Source organism: Symphodus melops (genome assembly GCF_947650265.1).
Source record: "Symphodus melops genome assembly, chromosome: 1".
NCBI classification, from domain to species: Eukaryota; Metazoa; Chordata; class Actinopteri; order Labriformes; family Labridae; genus Symphodus; species Symphodus melops.
The window spans coordinates 38,703,175-38,723,439 of NC_136691.1; the positions used below are offsets into that span (position 1 = coordinate 38,703,175).

The 20,265-nt window shown below is 40.7% G+C and overlaps 3 protein-coding genes across 6 annotated transcripts; 2 read left to right on the top strand and 1 right to left on the bottom strand.

Annotated features, from left to right (window-relative positions):
- The first annotated feature begins 4,587 nt into the window (after nucleotides 1-4,587).
- Nucleotides 4,588-7,866, top strand: gins4 (GINS complex subunit 4 (Sld5 homolog)). 3 transcript variants are annotated; one of them, XM_079365601.1, is made up of 8 exons: nucleotides 4,588-4,835; nucleotides 4,981-5,067; nucleotides 6,071-6,184; nucleotides 6,276-6,373; nucleotides 6,459-6,547; nucleotides 6,712-6,802; nucleotides 6,932-7,036; nucleotides 7,283-7,866. In XM_079365601.1, exons 1-7 carry the CDS (start codon nucleotides 4,737-4,739, stop codon nucleotides 7,026-7,028), a joined length of 675 nt encoding a protein of 224 aa, XP_079221727.1. In that variant the 5' UTR covers nucleotides 4,588-4,736; the 3' UTR covers nucleotides 7,029-7,036; nucleotides 7,283-7,866. The 3 variants fall into 3 exon arrangements, with proteins under 3 accessions (XP_079221727.1, XP_079221726.1, XP_079221725.1); XM_079365600.1 differs by having other exon boundaries at nucleotides 7,300-7,310; XM_079365599.1 differs by lacking the exon at nucleotides 7,283-7,866 and adding an exon at nucleotides 7,207-7,231.
- Nucleotides 7,867-8,878: 1,012 nt separating this feature from the next.
- ppp1r3c2b (protein phosphatase 1 regulatory subunit 3C2, duplicate b) lies at nucleotides 8,879-10,317 on the top strand. Of its 2 annotated transcripts, none has more exons than XM_079365568.1 (3): nucleotides 8,879-8,965; nucleotides 9,046-9,119; nucleotides 9,315-10,317. In XM_079365568.1, exons 2-3 carry the CDS (start codon nucleotides 9,100-9,102, stop codon nucleotides 10,171-10,173), a joined length of 879 nt encoding a protein of 292 aa, XP_079221694.1. In that variant the 5' UTR covers nucleotides 8,879-8,965; nucleotides 9,046-9,099; the 3' UTR covers nucleotides 10,174-10,317. The 2 variants fall into 2 exon arrangements, with proteins under 2 accessions (XP_079221694.1, XP_079221695.1); XM_079365569.1 differs by having other exon boundaries at nucleotides 8,916-8,961; nucleotides 9,044-9,119.
- A 127-nt stretch (nucleotides 10,318-10,444) lies between these two features.
- phyhip (phytanoyl-CoA 2-hydroxylase interacting protein) lies at nucleotides 10,445-18,266 on the bottom strand. The gene is made up of 5 exons (XM_079365556.1): nucleotides 18,065-18,266; nucleotides 15,726-15,904; nucleotides 14,048-14,222; nucleotides 13,727-13,844; nucleotides 10,445-12,349 (listed from the first exon to the last, which is right to left on the bottom strand). Exons 2-5 carry the CDS (start codon nucleotides 15,891-15,893, stop codon nucleotides 11,803-11,805), a joined length of 1,008 nt encoding a protein of 335 aa, XP_079221682.1. The 5' UTR covers nucleotides 15,894-15,904; nucleotides 18,065-18,266; the 3' UTR covers nucleotides 10,445-11,802.
- Nucleotides 18,267-20,265: the final 1,999 nt, after the last annotated feature.

A 20,265-nucleotide genomic window follows, 5' to 3' on the forward strand; every position in this document is an offset into this window, starting at 1 on the left:
ATCGTATACATTATAGTTTAGATTAAAATACTCTATACTCAATATCTTTGGCCTGATATCACAACATATGATGCTCCGATCTCTTACCTCTGGCTCTGCAGGTGTAAACCAGATTTGGTCCTCAATTAAAACACATCTAGATAAAATGTTACAGGGCAGCATTTTGTTAAGAAACAAATATGATATAGATTTTAATAGGCTACATATAAGTTTATATAAGCACATAAGTGTTTGTGTTGGCTTACATTGGGGAAATATTATACAGGTATGTACAAGCCATTGCATCAATTCCAAGAGGTCAACTGATTGTTAATGTGAAGATTTTGAACAGAACCTAACAGTTTGGATAAAAGGGTATGGTACATTTCGGATCTGATGCATCTGGGAGATTGGAGAGATTAGGTTGCTGAAGAGGTTTATGAAAATATACTGAAGAGATCTGAGAACTTGGAAGAATTATATATGGAGAGCAGGGAGATATCATATTTTCTGGATAAATCAAAATACTGGGACATACCAGAGAGATCAGATAGATCTAATGTATTACATAGATCTGATACATCCAACAAATCAGATTTATTTAATGTTTTTGAGAAATCCGATAAATCTAAGAGATCAGAAACACTTAATAGATCTGGTGAGATCAGAGACACCACAGAAATATGCTGATCTCCAAGATGATCTGACCGAGAAGAAAGGAGAGAAAGCTCTTGAGAAAAGTGCGAGATCTGATGAGCAAAAAGCCCTGGAGAAGAAGCGAGAAGAAAAAGAAGCCTTTGCACAGGCTCTTAAGGAGGAGAGCGCTAAAACACGGAGCTTCATTGTCGAAAATGAGAGATTGAAGGCCATATTGGCTGATTATAAAAAGTCTCTGAAAGAACTGAAGAGTTCCATGCAAAAACTGACAGACAAAGTCAGTGAAGTGGGCTCTGAGCTTGAAGACAAAAAAAAGGAAAATCAAGAAGCTGCAGAGCGTGGGAAGGAAAATTGTGTAATAACAAAGCAACTAAGGGCCTGATTTACTAAGAGCTCCATTAAAGAGTACTAAATGTTCATTGCAAAAGTTTGGACGTTTGGCTTGTGGGCGTTTTACGGGTGATTTACTAAGAACATGTGTGTGAATGACGTCAGGTGCAAACCTTGTGGAGGCGGTAGTATTTCCGTCAGGCTTTTGCGCGTTCTACTGGTTTAAGTCACAGAGGGTTTGGACGGAAAGCTGGACGACTGCAAGCGCAAAATAGATATAAGTGAGAGGCAAATGAACGTCCAGTATTTTCAAGTAAAAGCAGATAAATATGAATATAACAAAAGGAAAACATGGCTTATAAGAAAACCTTGGTATTAAACACGGCCTCTCTTTTCTTCTTCAAATGTACTCGGACAACCTGCATCACTACAAGAACGCCCTTACTTATGCCAAATCTTCATACTTCCAACCTCATCAACACTGGAACAGGCAACAACAGAGTCCTCTTTGCAATGGTCAGCCATCTAATTCAGACTCCTAAAACCCTCCCATCAGACATAGCCACCGATCAGTGCACTGCTTTACTGGACTTCTTCAACTTAAAAATCAGTACCCTTTACCAACAACTTCTTCAACTTAAAAATCAGTACCCTTTACCAACAACTGGCCTCATCCTGCAGCTCCTCAAATGATCCAACTTGGGTGATCACTACCAGAAAATCACCAACAACCTCCTCTGTGCAGCTGACTCCGGACTTCTTACTATTGCCATCCTCCTCAGCGCAGCATTCGGTACTATCTCCCACATAATACTCTAGTACCGCCTGGCTGGTTTACATCGTATCTCATTGATTGCCAACAATTTGTGCAAATATGGGACCACAAGCCTGTGTGTTTCACTGGGTGTCCCCCAGGGGTCAGTCTTGGGTCCATTACTCTTCATCATCTACCTCCTCCCTCTGGGCACAATCCTCCATCATCATGGGATCCACTTTCACTGCTATGTCGATGACACACAGGTCTACATCTCCACCAAACCCACTGCTGCCACTCCTCCCACCTCCCTCATCACCTGCATTGACGACATCAGGAACTGGATTAGCAGGAACTTGCTGAAGCTCAACGGAAACAAGACCAAGGCCCTGCTCATCGGCTCCAAATCCACCCTTTCCCTGTACCCTTCTCCCCCAAGTCAAGAGCCTTGGCATGAATCTGGACAGCACCCTCACATTTGCACCTCACATTAGAAACATCACCTAGACTGCCATCTTCCACCTCCGAAACATCTCCAGATTCCGCCCATCACAGTCCCAGTCCAGCACCGAAATCCTGCTTCATTCATTTGTCGCTTCCCGCATCGACTATTGCAATGCCCTCCTCCCTGGACTCCCCACCAAACTCATCAACAGACTGCAACTCATCCAGAATTCAGCTGCCAGGATCATCACTCGCACCAAATCATCTGACCACATCACCCCTATTCTCATCAAACTTCATTGACTCCCTGTACAATACCGCATCGACTACAAAAACTTCCTCCTTACGTACCTCCTCCATCACTACAGCTCCTTACGCACCCTCTGCTCAACCTCTGCCGGACTACTAACCATCCCCACACCACGCCTCAGTACCATGGGTACCTGAGCCTTCAGCTGCTTGGCACCCAGACTTTGGAACTCCCTCCCCCCTCACATGAGACAGTCAGACTCCATCTCGGCCTTCAAATCTAAACTCGAAACCTACCTGTTTAAACTGGCTTACTCACTCTAACTGGCCACTGCGCACAACACTTGTCTTTTGTTTTCTAGGTCAATGTTTGGTTTTTAATATTCTGTTATTTAATGCTTTTATCAGAGTCTGATGCTTTTATCCCCTGTAACCACCTTGGGTGGCTTGAAACGGGCCAGCAAATAAAAATGTATTGTTATTATTATATTAATTCACTGTCTCTCAACAGGGATATTCTAAGAGTGCCACTAGTCATACCACACACTATCCGGTCACAGACAAGTTCATCAGTCAAATCCCCAAAATGGTTGCTTTAATCCTCAGATCACTGATGGATGACTTGATGCTCTCACCTTATTTCTGATTTCTTGAATGAGACTTGTTTCTCTCCATTATTTTGTTGTTTTGTGGATTGCAGATCTTGCAGAATTTTCTCCTTAGACATTCAGGATCCTCCCTGGACTCTGCTAGAGAGTCACTGCTCCGTCGTCGCCGGGTGCTCTTACTTCTGCTGCCTAGACAAACGAGCGCTCTCGTTCAATGGCATCCACTCCTGCAAGATTGAGGAGGATATAAACGTTTGTCCTTCGTCCACTAGACTGGTATAGTTTTGAGTCCTAAAACTAGGAAGTGAGTTAGCATTTTAGCGCCATGGGTTCCTGACTCTAAAAGTCAATGGGGATTTTGAAAGGGTTTGTGGTTAGACGCCTGAAATAAGGTCTGTGGTTAACGCCGGGAACTCTCTCCCTAATCCTCCTTACAGCCTCTAGTCATGTTTTTTCAGTTTTCTTGCAAATTTTAGGTTAATAAACAACTTACTAAGCTAACGTTTAGCTATCTTGTCAAATCCACTGATTAGATCGATGAAACATAACGGTCGCGAAGTCATTATAAACGTGGTGTAGTTCGCTAGAGCCTAACGTTAGCTTTTTACTTCTCTCGGCTGCATTAACTCTTCAAACTTCATATAATGTTGTTCACCTGTAAAGATTAGCCAGCTGAACAAAACAGCTACGCATCAGAAACCTGTGTTTGACACAGAGCTTATTTTCTGCAATGATCTAAAATCCAATGCAAAAATCTCATAGGCAAATTCTCATAGGAACCACCGGTGTAGGGCTGCCAGATTGGCTCGGGGCCTTGCGCCTGCTAGTGACGTCACACACATATATCTACGGGCAGGGGCCCGATCCGATCTGGCAGCCCGAGCCAATCTGGTACCTACACGCATAGATATATATAGAACAACTATATGTTCTATATATATCTATGCCTACACCGGCTTTAATTTCTTTCGGGTTGGCCTACAAAACTACGTCAAAAAAAAAAAATGTCATCACTATTCCTATAGTCTATAGATGTACGTTTGTTTATGTCACCCCTCTCTGTGTGTAATAAAGAATGAAATACATTTTTTTAAAAGAGGGCCCATCTCTTACTGGACAATCTGCATTTTAGTGCAGTGTTACTACTATGAGAAAGAAAAAAAGAAATAAAGATGAAGATTTCTAAATGTAATACACTTCTCTCCTCAGATTTCATACCATCAGATGAGGTTAAAACAACATGCATAAAACATATTTGAAGTAATTTGCTGTCATCTAGTGTTTTTATCCATGCATACCTTTACTTCGCAACAAAATGTCACCTGAGTTTAGTCTTTCAGGATGCAATGCTCTTTTGCAGTGCCGAAATTCCGTCTCATACATTGGAAATAAAGCAGCATACTCCAATCATGAAAAAACTACCAATAGCCTCATTGTTTGCAAAATTAAAGAATCATCTTAAACAGCCTCGTTAATCGATTAAACAAGGTTCACGGGCTGAAAAATTGCCTTGCAGGCTTAACGTAGGGCAGAGTGTTCACACATAGACCTCAAGATCTCGCGAGAATCATTCAAGTGGCGCGAATAAACAAGGAGTTTTCTCATGTGGATGGATGCTGCGGTGTTGCTTGTTACTCAAGTCACTTTTACAAATAGGGTGTACATAACGCTTTTAAAACTCAGCATTTTGTCAGTGTTCATTGTAAAGGATAAACATGGCGGACGTGTTGTCTGATGACGGGAGCGACATCAATCAAGATGACAGTCAGGAGGATGTTATGACCCCGGCGGAGCTGATCGCTAAACTGGAAGAAGTGAGCAAGTTTTGAGCTCTAATGTCCCCATTGTCAGACTGTAACATGGAATGCTTCAGACCTCTTTAAAGCTGACCTTGTTGATGTTTTCTCATGAGACAGAAAACAGTGTCCTGACAGGGATCTTCCTCTTTGTTACTGGCAGGCTTGGCTGAATGAGAAGTTCTCACCGGAGCTGCTCGAGAACAAGTCCGAGGTGGTGGAGTGTGTGATGGAGCAGCTCACCCACATGGTATATCATTACACTGACAACACTTATCTTCTGCTCTCTTGGTTGTCTTTGATTGGCTTCAGAAGCATTTTTGACGAGTTTGTCACAAACAAAATGCATTGTGCAGGGTTTTTAAGTCCTGATATTAAAGCTTCTGGTGGAGTAATTTATTCTCTTTTTGGTATTAATACTATACTTATAATGTCATTATGGCTAACAGGTCCTGTAAGTTACTTGAGCAGACAGACACGTATTTATGGCAAAGTATTGCAATGTGAAACTTATAGGGATGGACATAAAAGGTGGCATATCATTGAAACACTTTTGTGATGTGCTTACTTAAATACATCTGACATCAGTATTCTTATAGCTAGACCTGACCTCAGTTAAAGTATTAATTATTTATCTACTAATCATAAGAAAATGTTCAAATAAGCCCATCACAATTCTCTAGCGCTCAAGCTACTACTTCAGAATAGGTTTTGTTTAATATTATAAAATATAAATAATAAACTCCAAATATAAAAGATAAAAATCAAAACTGGTGAATATGATTTTGTATGTGCTTGATAATTCACACCCAAATGGTAGATTTTGAATTGCTGGTGATGTTTTTTTTTAATCAAACCAACTTTATGAAGTAATATACACCTAATGCATCCTTTAAACTGAACGACAATTGAATATACGTGATTGCTTAATATTATTTTCTCACGAAAGATCTCAAGCCCCACAAAGGCGTAAAGGCCCTTACTAATAGGTCACATGATTTAAGGTATGAACTGGCAGTGGGACATAGCTGTATGTTGTAAATGTACTTGGAGATTCAGCTCATGTTGGTTTAGTGTGCATGAAAATATTCTAAGCTGTTCTGATCATTTATTATTTTACAGTGGATGATTCCAATCATTAATATGATCACAATCATTTTCTCACATAGTCCAAATCTTTAGCGTTTTTTCTAAGTCACACTTGATAAATGAAATGTTAATTCATGACAGCGTCCTGATCTCTCACCCCACAGGAAGCCAACCTGCAGCGGGTTAAGAAAGGTGACACAAAGGCCAGCATCCATCGCATGGAAATAGACAGAATACGCTTTGTGCTCAGCAGTTACCTGCGCTCTCGTCTGCAGAAGGTCGGTCACGTCAACACGACAGTGTGCGAAAAATAAGGCTCATGGTGGCTATCAAACACGCATGAACTTTGTGCCTTTTGTTTATATGTAGATTGAAAAGTTTTTCCCACATGTCCTGGAGCGGGAAAAGTCTCGAGGTGTGGGAGATCCGTCACTGCTCTCGCCTGAGGAGTTTGCCTTTGCCAAAGAGTAAGAATCTAGAAGTCCGAGCTGTAATTCTTTTTTTAATGACTTTTGGGATATGAAAACAAACAAATGTTTATCTGTCATACAGGTACTATGCCAACACAGAAACCTACCTGAAGGCTGTAGCGCTGAAGCGTATGCCCCCTAACTTGCAGACAGTTGACATGCTCAAAGCAGGTAAAAGCTGGATTACATCACAAACTCTCTCTTTTAGTTTTTTCAGTCTTCAGTGACCCATACCAGAAATGTTTCTATTAGCATGTGCTGGCAGATGGTGGCATTTGCTCTGACATTTCCTTTGACTGCCACACTAAACCTCATGTATTCCAATGCAATCCTAGTCCCTGAGCCCTGTCTGGACTCATTTGTGTTTCTGCGGGTGAAGGAGAGACAGGAGAACATCATGGTGGAGCCGGAAACGGATGATCAGAGGTACATTTGATCAAGCCTTGTTGTCACTAGATGGCAGCCTTACATTTTCCCATTCAGTTCTGTTTTCTTTTTTCTGCATGGATATTGAATTAACTGGTTTGTTACCTGTGCTCTTGTCTCTTCTATCAGAGAGTATGTTGTGGATATGGACGAGGGTTCTCAGCATCTGATGCGGTATCGTACCATAGCGCCTCTTGTCTCAAGTGGAGCGGTGCAGTTAATTTGAGCTTCGAGGTAAACTGCAATAAGTTTGGCTATGTCGTCTCTCATTTGCTCATCACTGCTCTCACAAGCCTCCAATACAGACATCCACTAATTCATTTCTGCAGATCTTACATAAGCAACTGCTTTGTTGTGACATCTGGATGTATTTTTAAGCCCCCCCCTCCCCTTCTTTTTTTCAGTGTTCATTGTCTCATGTCTGCACATTATGGAGTTAAAGTGTCTTTATCATGCAGAAATGATATACAATGAAATCAGTCATTTTTTTGTTACAGGTCTGCTTGTGTGAATATTTTTGACTCCAGGAGAACATAAAGGAGCAATGACCTCAATTTTTGAATGCAATGAGGAGGATCACAATGCATCTGCACAGGCACCCATCTTTTGCACCGGTGTCAGGATTAAAGACTCACTTGGGGGACATAAACACAGACATTTGTTACACCGTGTCTTCCAAGTCCTGGCTGGTACTATGAGAAGGGGCTCACTGTGGAAAGAACCCGGCTTTTGCAGCGCTCTGCTGTTATTTTGGGATTTTTTTAATCATCAACACAAGTTTGGTTATGTAATGATCATGCATTCTGGTGTGTTGGTGTCAGTGTGACTGGTAAATACAAGTCAAATTAATTTGCTAATTTATGGTTCATTCCAGATGACTCACATTTTTTTGGACTTTTTCCTCTGCTGCTCAGTAACGAGACACAGCTCATCACCTGAAGTGAAATTTCATCAGCCCACTTGGCATCATAAGTGTGCCAATCCAAGGTGCATTTCTATGTATGCATATGAACGTGCTATTTTTCTTTAGCTCAATGTTACAAATAAGATGAACGCTAATACTACTTTTCTGCTTCTCTTAACCTTGAATATCAAAACTATGTCTGACCTTTAAATGACATGCACAGCATTGCCTTCATTTGACTTGATTTTTGTGATGGCATTCTTACGTAAGAGGTGAAGAGGCAGCAATCAGTGCTTATTGTGCTGCCCTCACAAATTGCTCAGTAATTGGGACTAAGGGTTAGAAGCCCTTTTTATGGCTTCATATCAACTGATTGTCAACTTCCTGAACTACACTGCAAATCTAGCGAATAGAGGACCAGAGTGAGGAATAAAACAAGATTATTGAGAAATGATCCATACAGGGAAAAATTAAATGGAGTGAAAAACACTCATGTATGTCATATTACAAAAAAGCAGGGCTCTCTGACCTTGATAATGCTCCTTGTGGCAAAAATAAAACGTTCAGAAAGCAATTAATGGTAGTCAATGCATTTTATTTTATTAAAAGCAGCACCAAACACGGGTTTCATCCCAATTAACTTTTTTTTTTACCATCCAATTTGAGTTCAAGTGAAATCTTTTTTCAGGAATTAAATACAGCAAGTGTGTGGCTAATGTGTAACACCTGTGTTATGTAACTCAAATAGGTAAGTACATGGTTTGATCAGTTTCCTCACGTAACTTGAGAATTGTTGCTGAGAGTTGTTTGCGATCCGGCCCTCCTCAGTGTCACACATACTGATGGACTGGCAGAGGTCCCTTCAAGAGAGGACCGAGCCAGGTCTGAGAATAGAGTCTTGGATGGCTGGAATAGTTTCCACAATTCAGGGCAGAGCTACATAAAGTAAAACTAACTAACCTTATCTGGACAGTACAAAGACATACTTTCATATAAATCTTCACATGGAACAAACTTATTGAATAACATGTTTTGTTTTGACAGTGGAATCATTAAGTTGTAAAATACATATAAATAAATCTCTAAAACAATATTAGGAACAGAAAAGGCTGAGCTGATTGGTCCAGAGAGGAGAGGGGAGGAGTTTACAACATGACATTAAACTGAGGTAGTATAAATAGGATCCAGGGCCACGTTCTGCAGCGAGCAAAGGGATGACTGAGACTACAAACGGCATCTTGCTGCCCTGGGCAGTGTAAGTATAATTTTAGAATCTGAGTAAACTTATTTTTGTTCACTCAATTCCAACATTGCATTAATCTTTTTCTGCATTTTAGAGCTTCAAGTGAACACTGACGACAACACTACCAACTCTCCACATCACTTTACCAATATGCCCATGACCAGTGCAACGTAAGCAAATGAATTACTTTTGGATAATTGTGGGTCAATCATAATACATATTTTTAGTACCATGTTGCTTCAATGTTACCACGCTTTCTTAAATGCCCCTTACATCCCCATATCATCACAAGTAGTCTATACAAACGTTTAATCACGCTTTCAGGGCGTCAGTATATGTCAACATCACTGTGTGTTTTTGCCTAGTGTCCTGCCAGTGGTTGACCTCAGGTCAGTGGCTCAGTCAGCTGGGCTCGTTGAGCTTGCAGTCAGGCTGTGCTTGAACCAGCGTAAACAACTGTGTCCTCATGTTTGGGTTCCCATACTGAAGCCTCAGCGCCCCTGCATCCGTCCTCCAGTTTCAGATCAGTTATCCTCTGACCTTTTTAACCAGGCCTCGCTAACCCACCTTCTCCCACCATTTTTGGACAACTTGGATGATGATGCTTTTCTCCCAATCAAGAACAAACGCGTTGTTTTCGCTGACTCGCAGGGATTGTCTCTTACAACCGTACGGGAGTTTTCTGATGAGGAGCAGGCTGACCTCGACCTCCTGCCGTCGCTGCAGGATTTGGGAAGCATGACACAGGATGGCTACAGCTGCACTGTCAGCACCTGCTGTCCAGGAACACGCCTCATACTGGGCTTCCCGCAGCCCTCTGCAGATTTTCAGGCCTTTCGAGCCAAGCTGGCAGAGAGCATGATAATCCTGGAGAACTGCAGTGTGAATGAACAGGCCATACAGGGAACCGTCAGAGTCAGAAACATCAGCTTCCAGAAGGATGTCAGTGTTCGTATCACGTATGACTCCTGGCAGACTTACATTGATGTGCCCTGCACTTATCTGCAGAAACGCTTTGGAGGACCTCAGACGGACATCTTTGAATTTCTCATTACCATTCCTAAAGTGCTGGATGCTAAAAGGAAGATTGAGTTCTGTGTAAGGTATTTGCCAGGAGGGCAGAGCCAGCCTTTTTGGGACAACAACAATGGACAGAATTATAGCATTGCTGTGTTTGTGAGCTCCCATCTCTGTTGCGGCACAAATCTATATGAAGGGGCATAACTCGGATTGAAATGTTCCTTTCTTTGTTACAATGAACACACCAGTCCTGGGTACAGAGAAGGTTAAATTCTTGCATGTATTTTTGTTGTTTTCATTTTGAATTGGTACTTCCTGTATGTATAAAATGTGTTTAAAATGACTAAATGTGTCTAGCTTTCTTTAATATTCAGACTCAAATTGGTGACATTTGTACTCACACACTTGTCATGTTGTACATTGTGGCCTCTCTTCACTGCCTGCATTACTGTTGTACAACCATGGAGGGGTCCCTTTCACTGGGGGGCATTGCTGGGATTCCCATATAGGTCAGAGATTATTAGGCAGGGACAAACACAAGCCCCATAGCGAGAGCTGAGCTAATCTTAGCGCAGCTCTTTTTGGAGAGCAGAGGTTTGCTGTCAGAGTTCATCACTACATTTTTTTTTAAAGCTTTAAGAAGCATAACAGTGTTTGACAGCTGTAGAAATACAGCAAAAGCTAGAATGTATTAAAATGTATTGATATCATATTTTTGGCAATCATAAGAGATTTTTAAAGACAACATCTGGCAGTGACTCCACAGCGAGAGCGGTTTAAGATAGGAATGGAAAAAACATTTGGTAATACCTCGAGATATGTCAAACAATTAACGTATAAAAGGGACATTCTAATATTTGCACATGTAGGGTGAGTCAGACCAGGGCTGGCGATATGACCTCAAATAAATATCACAATTAATTGAACATTTTACCTCGATTACTATTAATGAATGATTATTTGTTTCAAATAGTTCACTGACATGTTCTCTACTGTAAATATGTTCAACTATCAAAGCTGAGATATTAGAGTGCATATCTGATGAACTACATTGTGGTTATTAATTGAATATTTTAAACCAAAGCAATCGCTTGAAATGAAAACGAAACATTTTAGTTTTGAAGTAGAAATTAACTTATCTAAAATAGTAGAAAATAAATAACTTGTATTTGTTTTGGGGTTTTTTTCCGCACTGTTTACATTCGACTTATTTTTGTTCTGTGTCATTTTCCCCCAAGACAAAATGTGCCCAAGCTACGGACATTGCTGCCATGTCAGGGATTGGACCTGTCGTCACATGACTCTGACCTGAAAATAGTCAAAATAATCGAAGTGGAAAGATAACGTCTGTTAGAAGTTCAGAACGTTGGTTTTTGGATTAATTTCCCAGCCCTAAATCAGACACAAGTCAAACACTACAAAATTTAAAATCAATCACATTTTCAGGAGAAAAAAAAGTTTCAAAAGAAAGAAAAGAAAATACTTTGAAGACCACAATAGGGGGAGATTATTCTCGATAAATAAAGTTGTCTAAAGTCTATTACTGTATATACTTGAATTGTGTTACTTTAAAATGCAGTGTATAGATGTAAACTTATCATGATGAGCATCTGCAGTCCACACTGTGTAAGTCTTCTTTTAAAAATACTTTCTATTCTACTGGAGGCAGGAAGGGAAAGGGAAAGCAGCATGCACACACCCTGAGAGGTGTGCTGTTTCCACTGTGTTCTGACCTACACATGATGCACTTTACTGTTTTGTCCTCTTCAACGCTGTCTTTTTAGTGTAGTAGGCTTGAACACATCCAGATCTCATCCTACACCAGCATGTTCCTCAGCGTCCCACACTGATGTTGCACACTTTGCAGCTCGGGTCTTTTTTGGCATCGGCAGTCGTCAGACTCTTGAGCTGGTGGTGTCCACTTATCTGCTCCACGCTGCCCTGATCCAAGTGAACCGGCTCAGTGAAAAGCACCTCAAGGATGACATCACTTGCATGACAGTATAAAGGCTCGTCCCCCGGCCTCTGGGGTTCAGTGTATGTCAGGAAGGGGTTGGAGGCCAAGTCCAGCAAAGGGAGGCGGGTGCGACAGAATGTGTCTCCTGCCGAGCCAACAGGGGCCAGCACTAACACTACGTAATGATATGCTGTGTACATGCAGTAGAAGTCTGCAAAATACAAGCTGATGTTGGGGTTCAGCAGGTGTCCAGCTGGAATCTGGAAGCGCAGGGGACCATATGGAGAGTCTTTTGGAGGGAGGCCTGTGTCAAACTCAGTGTTGCAACTGAAGAAAACTCCCTGCAGTTTGCCGTTGATAGGAGAACCATGACTCCCACTGCTGTCTTTCAGGGCAGGACGCATCAGGCTTCCACATTCCCTTCTGATCCAAGATCAGAAGTAAGAACAACAGTATTACACAGAATAATAAAATATTTTTAGAAATAGTTAAAAGAGAGAACAAATGTATTATATTTAACAGAATGGCAGTTTTTTTTTTGAATACAACTACAAGGTTTTAATACCAAAGTGGAAGCAACGTTTCTCTTTGTAGTCCAAACAAAGAATCTACATTGAGCAGCTACCAGTAGCTTAGCACAGAGAGTACAAAACAGACAGCATGGTTCTTCTGTCCAAATGTAGCATAATTAATTGTAAGCATACTTTAACTTCAAGTTTTCATCATTACAAAATCAGGGGTGACAAACCCTTTTTTCTTAGATGCAGATATTTCCTGTAGTTAGTTCACAGAAGTTATTGTTTCAAACCACACTAAGAGTGCAGCACAAAAAAACCCTGTGAAACCACTAAACACTGTTTTGACACTATTTGTACAACTCATTAAGAAGTGAGCTACCTGAAGTTTAATATCTATTTGCATATTGTGTATAACAAAAAGCAATTTGGTCGCTGTAAGATCTGATTTTGGAATGGGAAGTATTCTGGCTTTTGTTGGAAGTACAGGTCGATCCATTCAGTCAGCCATTAGCATTTTAATGGGCAAAGACATTTGATGTGAAAAGCAAAAGGGCCAAAACACATCAGACGTACTGCAATCCTAGAACCCGTCTTTTCAACCAACAACAGTTTAGCTTTCATTTATGTCTTAAATTAACGTTTTAGAAAATATTTTTTCTATTTTTTTTCTTTTCTTTTTGAGTGGTAAAGTGAGAAAACAGGACAATGGATAGAGTCTGAAACAGGGATGAGAAAATGAGGAATGATATAGCCTACAGTGAGTGGCCGATTGTGGTAGTTAAGCCTGGGGCCATTGTATTGTGGGCTACAGCATGTGTACATTGTACATGCAATATCTCCAATGAGCAAAACCAGTTCAACCTTTACACACATGTAAGTGCAGGGCTGTAAATATCTGCTCATAGTTGTTGTCTCACAACACCAACGCCATTCTCGCTTTTAGAGTTGCTTGTCATACTATAAACGAAGGCAACACTTGATAAGTTGGAAAGGTAATGATGGCAGGAATTGGTTTTTCGCTTACTGCCGGCCACGCCAAAGGTCCCAAAAAAACGTAATCATTGTTTACACAGGCATAATAATGTCAGATGATGACCAACAGGTTCCAAAATATATTCAAATGAGGGGGAGAGGTAAATTAGAGTGAGACAAAAAATGAAAGAGGTTTCAATCTACTCATTTAAATTCTCATTTAAAATATTTGCCATTGTACTGTTCCTTTGATGATGACTGAAATACACGAATACAGGTTGCACTTAACAGACAGAGGTGCAGCACTCACCTGACGCAGTCAAAGTAGTCTTGATGCTGGTTTCTATAAAAAACTGAGAATTTGAGGAGCCTCCCTGCTGAGCCCTTGGCCTTGTCGAGAAGCTGCTGTAGGTGCTCCATGGCGTAGTCTGCAAAGTTGATATGGGTTGAGAAATCATTTCAAAAGCCTGCATCGCTTTGAAATGCTAATGAATAACAAGTGCTGAGACAGAATATCTTTTTTTGTCAACTTGTACTCTGCAGTTCTTTGTCCTTCTCTTGAATAACTTTTGTTAGAGCTGTCATACTCTATATATTACACCATTAGTGTTACTTTGTCTCTGAGACGTACCCCCAGTGCAGAACTCCACCACCTGGCTCCACTCTGACACCTGGTAGTCCCCATCGGGCTGCCGGACAGCAGTTTGGACAGCAACACAGTACTCTGTCCGTGGGCTTAGGAACCAGTGTCCCCTCACCGCCATGGGGAGAGGCACAGCTTTGGCTACCAGCTTGGTCGGCACATCCTGGAGGAAAAAGCAGGAAAGAGATTAAAGGAGAAGATTTAGAGAAAGGATGCTGAGGTGTATTTTATCTCCTAAATCTTCAAAGCAAATGTAAATGCAATTGTTAAGTCAACCATTCTCTTTCATAAACTTTTTCTTATTAGCGTGATATTCCCTTTGAAGCCCAAGCAGCTGTAACCAGGATACATCTAATCAAATCAGCACCTTTGTTTTGACCAGGGCCTCTGAGAAACTCAGCTAATTAACCACAGGAGCGGAGGCTCATATATATCCATAGCAACATCTCTGATGCAAGTTTGTTTGTGCTTCTTTATGTATCACAGAGAGAGAGAACATTCTCCCCATTCAGCATCTTACTCACTCCTAACCCTGCACGACTTCACAAAAAGCTATGAATGTCAGCTGCAATGATAGACCATAATTACTGCTAGTGAATTGAATTTGAAGCTAAGTGAGATCAGAAATGTAAGGCTTCAGCTACAGGAGATATATTTAGACCTCAAATAGCTACATTTCTGAGAATATTTTGAAAAGGCAAAAACCTTTCTTACCTTGTGTTTGATATACCTTATGTTAGCTTGATTATGCTAACACCATTATGATTAACCATGGTGATGTTAAGCAGGTGGGCTATAATTTTCAACTATGATTATACTTAAGTATAGTGTGCTATTATGCTCATATATGCATTACATTTTATGTGGTTTTGTTGGAATTCTTAAAACATAAAAGGAAGAAATAAAGTCAAACCCATTGTAGCTTAAGCTGAATTCAGTGGATCACTAAAACCACCTTCCTAATGGATACAATGAATGTTTATTCAATATTTCATGGCATTCTGTCAAATCAGGTTGTCAAGCCTTTGGCCTGGTCCAATGTTGTGGTCCTCCCATTAGCCTTGTCTTGGGGATAAACCAGATTATAAACACTAGTTTATAATATTAAAATATAATGTATGCTTTCCATGCCAGAGATGCAGTTAATCTGCAGATTTCCGCTCTGTAAGAGGAAAGTAGCTTTTCGAGCTAAATGCGCTACAGAGCAACTCCTCTTTCTGCTAGAACTAACTGAAAACCATTTACTCTTTCCAATGCTTTTTCATGTGTTTGATACATGACATTTGTGAGAATGAAAAGTGTTCTTAGCTGCAGAAGAATGTGTCAGTATTTGTCCCCTTTAAAAGGAAACAATGTACAAGTGAGTCACTGGCCTGAAGCCATTGACTGGACTCATTTTCCTTTTTCGCCTGTATTGAATGTGACTGAGAGGGTAAAACCACTGCTCTCTGTAAAACAGAATGTCATAAATTAGATCATCATGAGATCTATTAATTTTTCAAGACTGATATAAAAGACACATTTTCGCATCTTATTTAGGATGACTGGTCATATTTTTGTACCGAACACAGCCAGCACAGAAGGAGAAACATAGATGGTAAACATAAATCCAGGGAAAGGTTATAGCAAGGTCTGCACGTAGTGTAACAGTTTCACATTGTCTGACCCTGTGTTTAAAACGGTTTGGGTCCCGGCTCTCTTTGCGACTCAGGTCGATGAAGAAGTGCGTGGCTCTGGCTGTGTCCTCAGGTGTCATATCCCACATGATGCGAAAGGAATCACAGGTGACCTCACAGATCTGGATGTTGCAGGGGATAGCGAGAGGGGCATCCATTTTGGGTTTGGCTGCCATTAAACAGATACAGTAGATAAAAACAAGTTAGACTGGAGCAATCTGGAGCTGTAATACCAGTGCTGGCAACATCTGGTAGCAGGGATTAAAGTGTGTCACAAAAAGCTACAAAGTGAGCACTAAGAGAGTTCAGAAACAGCATGGGATAATACACTTCAGAAAGAATCCAATTAACCTTTCATTTTAGGCGTTTTTATTCACCGTCCTGCTCTTTTCTGCCTTTTATTGCCCTCAACTGACATTTCCCATCATTACACAACTCAATGCGCTCCCAGCTGAGTGACTGGCCTCTGCTTTCCCCGCGCATTTCATAATCCACCTACAGCAGTCTCCCAGCAACCACACGTCTGCATCCGCCCTCCATCTTTTTTTTTTTCGTGTATAGATCTCAAGGATGGAGTCAACAACAAAAAAACCCTAGCTGCCCCCTCAGCACTAATTCAAAGTACAGGTGACTTCTTAAACACTTGCACTGCCTCACATAAGTCTGAACCGTTCAAAAAACGCTGAGCAAAGTGAGCTGCTCGCAACTCTGGGGAAATCTTTGTGCAGCTTTTATTTTATTTGGAAAGAAATAGGAGGTTTAAGTAGGTATCAGTTGCAGGTGATGTATGATCATATTTCCTTAGTTGCCCATCAGTGGTTCGATCCAGGCAGCTGCACACAGCCTTGAGTGCAGGGCTGGGGATAATCTGCTGGTCACAGTATTTGTGTTTGATTAGCTGTCACTTCTCCTCCTATAAACTGATGGCAAGTCTCTGCTGTGAGTGCGCTATGGTCTTCTTCTTTTGCCATGAGATTTACAGAACTGTGCACCAATTTTTTGTCCACCTAAATTGTTTCAAAATCGTCTGCTGCTTTTTCCCCCCCTGTATTACACTGCTTGTTTCCTTCATTAAAACTGCCCTACAACTGAGCATATGCTTAATCACAGTAATGCCTAAAAATAACCCAGCAAACAATCACTGCAAGCCTCTCTTTCTTCTCTGTGTGATCCTATACAGATGCCTTTAACGCAGAGTCAGTGTCTCAGTCTGAGGTCTGTTAAGGTATCCTCCAGTCAGGATGATGGACAGGCTGCAGCAGCTCATTAAAGGCTGTGAACTGTGAAATTTGTGCGTTAGCTCATTCACACGGCGGCCAGTGGGGAGAGATTGTCTGTTGCATCAGGCACGTGTGTTTCCATGCGTCTGTTTTATCCAGCTGCTGCTCTCATTTCAACCACAGTGTCTTTTCAGAGATAGAAACTGGGGCAAGAAGGGGGAATCTCACAGGACAAGCCATCAAAGCCCCATGTTTCTTCGTGTGCTCTACTTCCTGATCGAACACATGTGAGCACAGTTCAAGAGCAGGTTTCCAAACCATTGTCACAATCCCATCTTCCCCATTTATAAATCTGCAGTAGAAATATCAGCCAATTATATCTGCTGGAAAACTGGCTTTGTTTCTCCTAATCATGCAGCTGGGTCTAACTTATAATTACAACAGACTCTGATACTGTTCTCACACTACAGAGATGTTGTTTTCTCCCTGAGACAGCATCATGAAAGAAGCTACTGCTTTCATGCATATGGAGCAGGGCACACAGAGCAACTCTCCGCTTTAAAGTCATGTTTGCTCCTTCAAGGAGAATACTCTAAAGCACATTTAGAGCTGCATGAAGGAAGAAGAAAATGCATGCTTTCCTCAGCATAGTTTTTAAACTAAAGAGAATCAAATGGCCATGTTGCTGTAAGTAACGCTTAGACATAATGTGCAAAGTTTGATAAATAAGCTGAGACGTTGTGTGACTAACACAGTTTGACATGCTGCACAATTAAACCATGCGTGAAATATTGGGGAAAGAAGCACCAATTACATCACATGGAACAGTCACTGCTGCTATACGAAAATGTCCTCACAGTCATATTCATGAAATTGGATGGATATAACACATGCAATCAACTGGCAATAAATGTCATCGCACATGAACAGAAGAGCTTGCAAGAAAAACTTGTGCATAAATGTGACCTGTTAGATAAGAAAACTTGAAAAAAAATGCATGGATGAAACACACCATTTAACCTCACATCAGTTATCTCCAACTTCAGCTTCAAAACAACAGATCTACTTCTAAAGCCATGTAAGTCAGTTCATTTGAAGTCATTTCTTACTTGTATGATGTTGAGATTGCTGATTAGAGAAGATTTAGACGGGTTAAATTCTAATATCGTCTTCTCCTTTTCTCCTTGCCTCCTGTGCTGCTGTTGATGATATTTCCCCCAGGAAAACTGATTAGGAGGTGAAACGAACACACAGGCTCCTCACTCTCTTCTTCTCTCCGTCTGTTTCTCTCACACTAACACGCTAACCCTCCTCCCCTCCACCTTCCCTTTTCTATCTCTCCCTCCCTCACATCCCACTCTCTCTCTCTCTCTCTCTCTCTATCTCTCTCCCATTCTTATTTTCGCTCTAGGCGCTGAGGATGATGTTTACTTGACTCATGTACACAGCCACACAGGATGAATTAAAACCTAAAATAACAGGCAGAAATGAATTGTCCTAGTGGAGTGTGACCAGAGTGAGACACTCAGTCAACCTTGTCAGCATCATGCTCTCGCCGGTCAGTCACACACAGCACAACACGCCAGTCTTCCCTTAGGGCAACAAAAATCCACACACTCTAATAGAGCCTGAACACTTTGCACATTCTCACCTCTCAGATATGGAGACACTTTGAACATGAGAGGAAATAAATGAAGCATTATTTTACACGCCCCACTGGCTGCAAAGGATTCAAAAGAGATTATGCTGATTGATGCCCCAGTGTTTTCCATAGAGCACCATGAAGTCCTCAAAAAATATACATGTGCCAACTGTTATGCCATATGGACTGAACTCCACAGGCCATCGCCCCTCTCAACCAATCATGAGGCGAGGGATGCCTCTGTGTTAGTCCAGAGTAAGCAGATTTCCACTGGCATTCTTTTTTTTAAAGGGATGTTTTTTTTCTACTGTTTCAATCTCTGGGGGGGTTCAACTTCATTTAGGATTTCATTAGAGATTAAAGAGACCCCACCCAGATTATGGCCTATAATCTGATGACAAAAGGCATGAGCATAAAGTATAGACAGAGAATAAAGGGATAAACTCAAATGTGAAAGTAAAGCCCTTTCACAAACATAATATTTGTAAAATGACAAAGATGTATTGCTTTAATTCCACAAACTGTGAACTGTATCAAAAAGCTTGATTTCTTTCTAGCCATCTACCCTCAGAGTGTAATTAAATTGCAATCATCCATCATTAGTCATGGGGTGACTCTGTTCCTCCATCCAAATAACCCTCTCAGCTTCAGAGGTGTCTACGTGTTAGAGGGGCGAACTGACTGTGTCTGTTAAAAAGAGGATGACTACCATTTACATAAACTATTTCTAATGCGTTACAAAGGGCAATATCTGCTTGTATTTCATCTGACTAAAAATTTGCATTTCTTTTCCATTTTACAAATATTGTGTGCAGACTCAAGGAGACAAACCCAAAGCTCAGTCCATTATCAGCAAGACAAGACACCATCAGGGTGAAGAGGGTATCTGGCCTGCACCAACAAAGTAGTCAGAATCAGCCAGGAGCAGGGATTTATTTCTCTCTCTTGCTCCTGAGGCAGCAGGATGCTACCAGAACAACATGTACTGTATATGTATAGATGTTTTATGCATCATATTCAAATGCCTTCATATGAATCTGCATCATTCAAATTATAGAAATGTTTCATAAGCTTATTGCTGACTTAGTATGATGTGTAAATTATTCAGCTTTCACAAACATTTCACATTTACTTTTTACGTGAATTGTGTATTTGTATGACCGTTGTGGTATTACAACTGGTGAAAGAATTAGCAATTATTCTGAATCAAGATGAAATATAAAGCTGGATATGGAGTCCAGGAATGGACTTTTTCTAACGTCTAAAGATTTTGTTTTATATTGTGCTGTTAATTCAAGCAATGTTTAATTTCATATGACTTCTAAGTAAATGCCTCTGCCTGTCTGCCCCCTAAAGAAATTTGACTAAAATGATTATTTTGAAGACTTTTGTGGTCATAAAAAGGGCAGTATGTGTGGTTTAACTTCTTTTTTTAAAGTTTTTTTGTGTTTTAAACAAACGTGTCTCTCATCTTAAATTGGCTAATCAATGCAACCTGCTCTCAGGTAATAGAGCTTAGAACTCTAAAGTGAAGAATTAAACAAAATAAAACACTGATATGGTAAAATAATAATAATATTAATAATGTTCCTTCATGACCACCGTCACATACTTAAATATGCATATGCAAGAACTAAAGGTGAAATATTCAGCTAAGTTTATCCAGTG

What these genes read in the sequence shown, in the direction of transcription:
- ppp1r3c2b (XM_079365568.1), top strand. Translation starts at nt 9,100, where the DNA reads ATGCCCATGACCAGTGCAAC. An exon ending in ATGCCCATGACCAGTGCAAC is followed by an intron (nt 9,120 to 9,314) that starts GTAAGCAAATGA and finishes GTTTTTGCCTAG; the next exon opens with TGTCCTGCCAGTGGTTGACC.
- gins4 (XM_079365601.1), top strand. Translation starts at nt 4,737, where the DNA reads ATGGCGGACGTGTTGTCTGATGACGGGAGCGACATCAATCAAGATGAC. An exon ending in TGCGCTCTCGTCTGCAGAAG is followed by an intron (nt 6,185 to 6,275) that starts GTCGGTCACGTC and finishes GTTTATATGTAG; the next exon opens with ATTGAAAAGTTTTTCCCACA. An exon ending in GAGTTTGCCTTTGCCAAAGA is followed by an intron (nt 6,374 to 6,458) that starts GTAAGAATCTAG and finishes TCTGTCATACAG; the next exon opens with GTACTATGCCAACACAGAAA.
- phyhip (XM_079365556.1), bottom strand. Translation starts at nt 15,893, where the DNA reads ATGGATGCCCCTCTCGCTATCCCCTGCAACATCCAGATCTGTGAGGTC. An exon ending in GGTGGAGTTCTGCACTGGGG is followed by an intron (nt 13,845 to 14,047) that starts GTACGTCTCAGA and finishes TCAACTTTGCAG; the next exon opens with ACTACGCCATGGAGCACCTA. An exon ending in GACTACTTTGACTGCGTCAG is followed by an intron (nt 12,350 to 13,726) that starts GTGAGTGCTGCA and finishes ATCTTGGATCAG; the next exon opens with AAGGGAATGTGGAAGCCTGA.